Below are 6,573 nucleotides of genomic sequence, written 5' to 3' on the forward strand. Positions count from 1 at the left end.
TTCCGTATCCGGTCCCGCCCCATCCGTATCCGGCCCCGCCCCCTGCGCATTTTTAGGTTGCCGCCCCCTGCGCCAAAAAAACGCGGTTGACGCCCCCTACGCCAAAAAACCGCAGTTGACGCCCCCTACGCCAAAAAAACGCAGTTGACGCCCCCTAAGCCAAAAAACCGCGGTTGACATCCCCCAGACTCCATTTTTTATTATGATGTGCATTTTTTATTCTTTTTTGTGATTGGTGCGTACTGTTGACGTAGATTGGAGGGGGCGTATACATACGCGGGGCATGTCCGGGCATGTTTATAGGCTTTTGGGGCATGCCCGAACATGTTTTTTTCATACTGGGGCATGTCTGGACATGTTTATTCTGAAATAACGCCGTGCGCATGTCAGAAAAGTTCAAATGACGTTGAAAAGAGGGCGTAGCATTTTTTTTTAAATTCAGACAGAATACGGCTTTAAGAGGCTAAACCCTCAAGTGTCAGGGTGGCCGAGTGGTTTAAGGCGTTGGACTTAAGATCCAATGGACGTATGTCCACGTGGGTTCGAATCCCACCCCAGACATAATATTTTTATATATTTTTTTTTTATTTGTATATATATTTTTTATTTGTATAGAGACGGTACAGGGATTAGCCGCAACAGTCGGGGGTTACATATAAATAAAAAGCACAATTGTATGAGTCAAAAATTGCTTATTTTATTTTTTAAAAGATAACACAGTTTTCACCAGGAAATAATTACAAGACGTATTTACAAGTAAAAAAGTAAAACGGCTGTTAAGGCCTTAATAGACTAAAATCATCTAGAGGCGTTGAGTTAGTACGATACATAGTATAGAGGGACAGCAATACAATGTCTTATTTTACAGAGGGAAAAAAAAAAAATTAAACAGCTTATTTACAGTTTCAACCAGGCAATAATTACAATTCGTATTTACAAGTAAAAAAGTAAGTGAGTCATTTCAAAAGTCTTTGAAAAGCTTTTCATAGCAATTGATGCAATAACCTCATTAGCAGATGTTGTGGGGCCATAGTAAAAAAAGTAAATAAGTCATTTCAAAAGTCTTTGAAAAGCGTGTCATAGCAATTGACGCAATAACCTCATTAGCAGATGGTGTGGGGTCATAATGACAAGAAGCTAGACAAACACCATGGTTGTTAACTGAGAGCAGAGGTGTCGTGGGAACAGCCTCATTAACAGCGGTAAATAAGGCATTTCAAAAGACTTGGAAGAGCCTTGAACTGCGGGAGATTGTTTTAAACAGAGGCTGAAAACACCATAGAAGCATTATATTGTTTTATGAAATACTATTAAAGAATGCATAGCCATACAAGCTCAAAAAAAGCGGATGCACAATTACGAAAAATATATTACACGCCGAAAACGCCTGGTTCCTTTGGCGGCATACAGAGTTTAAATAATGCAGTACAAAAATACGGTATTTCAAACGCAACGGTCAAAAATTATCTTTCAGAGCAAGATGTCTATACGTTATACAAACCGGCGCGAAAAAATTTCAAAAGGAATATGATTTTAGTGTCCAATATCGATTCGCAGTGGCAGGCCGACCTCGTATCAATGATTGATTTTGCCAAGTGTAACGACGGAAATCGTTATATTCTGACCGTTATCGATATTTTGTCAAAATACGCCTGGGCAAAATTGTTGCAAAATAAAAAAGGGTTAAGCGTCGCTAATGCGTTACAAGAGATTTTTTTAGAGGGAAGGGTGCCTCAAAAGTTACAAACTGACGGGGGTAAAGAATTCTTGAATAAGAATGTTAATTTACTGCTCCAAAAATATGGCGTTAACAGGTTCATCGCCGGCAACGCCGTTAAGGCAGCCATTATTGAACGCTTTAATAGGACATTAAAAACGAAAATGTGGCGTTTTTTCACAGCACATAATACGCACAGGTACAGCGATGTGTTATCAGACTTAATATACAGCTATAACCGCACGCCACATCGCACCATTAAGTGTGCGCCAAAGGATGTAACACAAGCGAATTCTCTCACCGTTTGGAATACTATTTATAGGTCACATGTGTGTTCTAAGAAACTTAAGCCACTTTTAAAAATTGGAGACCACGTTCGGATATCAAAATATAAAGGAGTTTTTACAAAGGGTTATGAACAGTGCTTTACAGATGAAATATTTATTATTGCTGATGTACGCACGAAAGGCGTAAAACCTCTGTATAAGCTTACAGATAGCGCTGGTGAGGCCATAGAAGGCTCATTCTATGCTGAAGAGATACAAAAAATACCAAAGAATTTAAATCGCGTTTACAGAATTGAGAAGATATTAAAACAAAAAAGCGTAAGGCGTAAAATCGTCTACTACGTTAAATGGTGTGGATACCCTACAAAATTCAACAGCTGGATAGAAAAAGCACAACTAACTCGTTTGTAAAAAGACGTCACCATGGAGGATATTGCCTTTTATGTAACGCTGCCTAGTAATGCGTCATACGAAACGTTCCCCCAAAATGACATTTCTAATTATACGACAAAACTAGCCAAGCCCATTATTTTAAAAGGTGAATGGGAGGTTGCTTTAACAGAAATACAGTATCCGCATACTTGGAATACATTTGAAAACGTGGACGGTAACGTATCTGTAACACAACTAAGACCGCCGTTACGGAATGCTGCGCCAGACAGCACATTACATGTATCAACGCTAAACGCCATTAAATCAAACTTCATGGTAAAAGCGGGGTATTATAGTGATATTAATGAATTGGTTAGGTCTATTAACGAGGCGATGGCCATCAGTAAAGTGAAATTGAAATATGACGACTTTGAAAGAACAGTATCTGTTCCGGGTTCACATCGCTTTACAGCCTCAGAGCGTATGATGAACATTCTAGGCATGGATTCTAATAATATCGATAAAATTGAAAAATGTGATAAAATATGTGCAGATATAAAAAACGGCTTTTATACAATATTTGTTTATACCGATATCATTATGCATCAACGCGTAGGTCACAGTTTTGTCCCCCTACTGCGGACTGTTGAAATCACCGGCAATAATAATGATATCATTACGCAGCGCTACATAAAGCCTGATTACATACCCGTCAGTAAATATCACATCGATTGCATTACAATCGAGATAAAGAACGACCAAAATAAGAACGTCTCATTCAAGTACGGGAAGGCCATTGTAAAACTGCACTTTCGCCCGCGCAAAGGCTCTCTGTATTGAGGGTCCGGCAACATGGTGGCTGTTAAAAACTATGGAGAACCACAGGTTTACAGTATGTACTATAGAGCACAAGCGGGAAATGGCTTACAGGGCTTTCATGGGAGCCCTTATATGTACGGCCGTGGATTAGCAGGCGTTTTCCGCAGTCTCTTTAGACGGGCGGTGCCTTTATTCAGGCGCGGCTTTGATATTGTAAAACCTCATGTAAAAACTGCAGCACTAAATATCGCTAGAGACGTTGTGGGTCGTGTTTCAACCGCTGTGACGAATAAAATGGGTGGTGCAGCACAAGACGGATCAGGACTCGTGTACATCAGTAGAAGCAGTGCTAAAGGCAAACGCAAGCGCAGCGTTGCATTCCCACCCAGCACAACCCGTTATCAAAACAAAAAGAACAGTCGCAACGTCAGAAAGAAGAAAAAAACCTCGCGACAGAACTTAAACGACATCTTTTGATTCATTTGACAAGACAAAAAAATAAATAAAAGTTATTTCAGCATGGCGTTTATTCACACCAACTCCATAGAATGCGCTAAATCTGAACTGGATATCTTTGAAATACAGCCTACACAGACGAGCATAGAAAAAAGTCTGTATGTGGAAATACAACCGTTGGCCGCCCTTTCAGAAACGGCACCGTTGGAGTTTTATATCGCTGGCAACGGGGAACATTATTTCGACCTCAATAATACTTTGATTTACATTACGTGTAAAATCGTCAAACAGGACAATACACCGATTGCTGATGGAGCACGCGTGAGTCTAATCAATTATCCGATAGCAACGCTTTTCAATCAGTTAGATGTAACTTTGGGGGACAGACTCATATCGCAATCCAATAACCTGTACGCATATCGGGCGTATATTGAAACAATTCTGAACTATAGCGCTGATGCATTATCCACGCAGTTTACCACCGGTTTATTTTACAAGGATACAGCGGGGCAACACCAAACCCGCACAGTGGGTGGTGATAACCATGGTTTTACAAAGCGTTCCCAAATGACAGAACGTGGTAAAGCCGTAGAATTACTGGGACATCTACATAGCGATATATTTTTTCAAGAGAAACTTATACTGAACGGTCTGGACTTAAAAATTAAACTCACTAGAAATAAAGATACATTTTGTTTAATGTCTGCTGAGGCTGAGCCGTTTAAGATTCAAATTCTAAACGCGTCGCTGTTTGTCAAAAGGGTGCAAATTGCGCCGGCAGTGCGCATAGGTCATGCGCAGGGGCTTTTAAGCGGCAACGCAAAATACACTATCGACCGTGTGGGGATGAAAATTTATAGCATCGCGGTCGGAAGTCGCGTATGCAATCTAGAAAACCTGTTTTTGGGTCAATTACCCAAACTGGTCATTATAGGGTTCGTTGATAATGACGCTTTTTCTGGTGCTTACGATAAAAACCCCCTTTGTTTCAAACACAACCATGTGAATTTTGCAGCGCTGTATTTAGACGGCGAACAAATACCGACAAAACCGTTTCAACCAGACTTTGAGAATGCTAATTCTATTAGAGAATACATGGCCCTGGTACAAATTGCCGGTAAACAAAATGCAGACGCTGGATTTCTCATTAATCGTGAAGAGTATGTTGAGGGGTACACGCTATTTGCGTTTGATTTGTCACCCGATCAGGAACGCGGTGGTCACTTCTCACTAATTCGCAATGGAAACCTGAGGGCTGAAATACGCTTTTCAAGGGCTCTGGATAGAACCGTTAATATTATTGTGTACGGCGTTTTTGATAACGTTATTGAGATAAATCAGAGAAGAGAAGTGTTATATGACTTTCTCTGAATAAAAAAAAAAAGAATGAATACCGTGCAAATAACACAGTTTTTAAGCGCCGATCGATTCACCCGTGGATTGTTTCAAGGAGTTTACCCCTGCGATTTATTACCCCGTCGCGCGCTGACAAATGCACCCACATGTTTCATCATAAATACACATCCTCATAACGGTCCTGGTGAGCACTGGTTGGCGATTTTTTTTGATACAGATGGTTCTGGACATTTTTTCGACTCATACGGATTATCACCAAAAAGTGAACTCTTTCCTAAAGAAATTTTACAGTTTTTAAATACGAACGTGAATCGTATAACGTTTCAGAACGCACAGTTGCAAGATACTTTGTCTTCTGTCTGCGGTGAATTTTGTATTTTTTTCATTCATCACATGTGTAAAGGTTTAACATTTGAAGAGATCTTAAAAAGTTTCACTAATGATTTAAAAAAAAATGACCGCATAGTCGCTAATTTTGTGAGAAAGCGTATGAGCCATTTTAAGCGGCGATATGTACACATTGACTGTACACAAAAATGTGTGGCCTGTTATAAAAATATATAAGGCCATTTTTTTAAAAACATGTGTCTGATGTGTAATGTTTAATAAAAGACTAATTATATTATACACTGCCAACAATGTCTTGTTTTGTTTTATTTTTATGGTCTTTTGCAGCACTTTGATAATATAGATAAGTTAGTAAAAAATAAATAAATATATATATAATAAATCAGAAGGGTTAAGAACAGACCTTATAATAATTAAAGCTATTAAACAAAGAACAAGACAGCCTCAAGAGGATTGTTCACACCCCCACTAGCCATTGAAGGTGGAGCTACGAATTGTTAGAGCCTCAAGAAAAAACTATTTAAGAGGGGGCTTTTGAAATACTTCTGTCTCTAGCCTCATTGATCGTGAGTGCCCTTACATCCAGTCTGTGCCTAGCAGTGCTCTCAATATAACGGCATGGTGAGTAAACATAATATTGACTGTATTGTTTTATTCATGTCTGTCTTTTTTTCAAAACTGTGATATAATATACCTAAACCCTGATATATTATTTTATAGAATGATAATTACTGTATTTTAATGGCATTGAATGTATTTTTATGTAAACTTTATGTAATATACAGGACCTTTTTTTTTATTAGCGTATATTGAGTGTATTGTTTTATTCATATATGTCTTTTCAAAGTAGCATTTAATGTTTTTCTAAAAAGTGGCCCCGTTGATAATATAGTACATACTGTAGAACCTAAGGCCATAATATATTAGACCTAAAAATGTGATATAATATACCTAAACCCTTGATATATTATTTTATAGACTGCTAATTACTGTATTTTAAGGGCATTGAATGTATTTTTATGTAAACTTTATGTAATATACAGGACCTTTTTTTTTATTAGCGTATATTGAGTGTATTGTTTTATTCATATATGTCTTTTCAAAGTAGCATTTAATGTTTTTCTAAAAAGTGGCCCCGTTGATAATATAGTACATACTGTAGAACCTAAGGCCATAATATATTAGACCTAAAAATGTGATATAATATACCTAAACCCT

General features: G+C 38.3%; 1 protein-coding gene and 1 non-coding gene across 2 annotated transcripts; both read left to right on the forward strand.

Annotated features, from left to right (window-relative positions):
* Nucleotides 1-477: 477 nt before the first annotated feature.
* TRNAL-UAA (transfer RNA leucine (anticodon UAA)) lies at nucleotides 478-561 on the forward strand. Its single transcript has one exon. It is a non-coding gene; the product is annotated as a tRNA-Leu (tRNA).
* Nucleotides 562-3,714: 3,153 nt separating this feature from the next.
* LOC142492480 (uncharacterized protein F54H12.2-like) lies at nucleotides 3,715-5,022 on the forward strand. The gene has a single exon (XM_075595116.1). The coding sequence runs from the start codon at nucleotides 3,715-3,717 to the stop codon at nucleotides 5,020-5,022; it is 1,308 nt and encodes a 435-aa protein (XP_075451231.1).
* The last annotated feature ends 1,551 nt before the right edge of the window (nucleotides 5,023-6,573 follow it).

The sequence above is a fragment of the Ascaphus truei genome, chromosome 4 (genome assembly GCF_040206685.1).
Source record: "Ascaphus truei isolate aAscTru1 chromosome 4, aAscTru1.hap1, whole genome shotgun sequence".
NCBI lineage: Eukaryota > Metazoa > Chordata > Amphibia > Anura > Ascaphidae > Ascaphus > Ascaphus truei.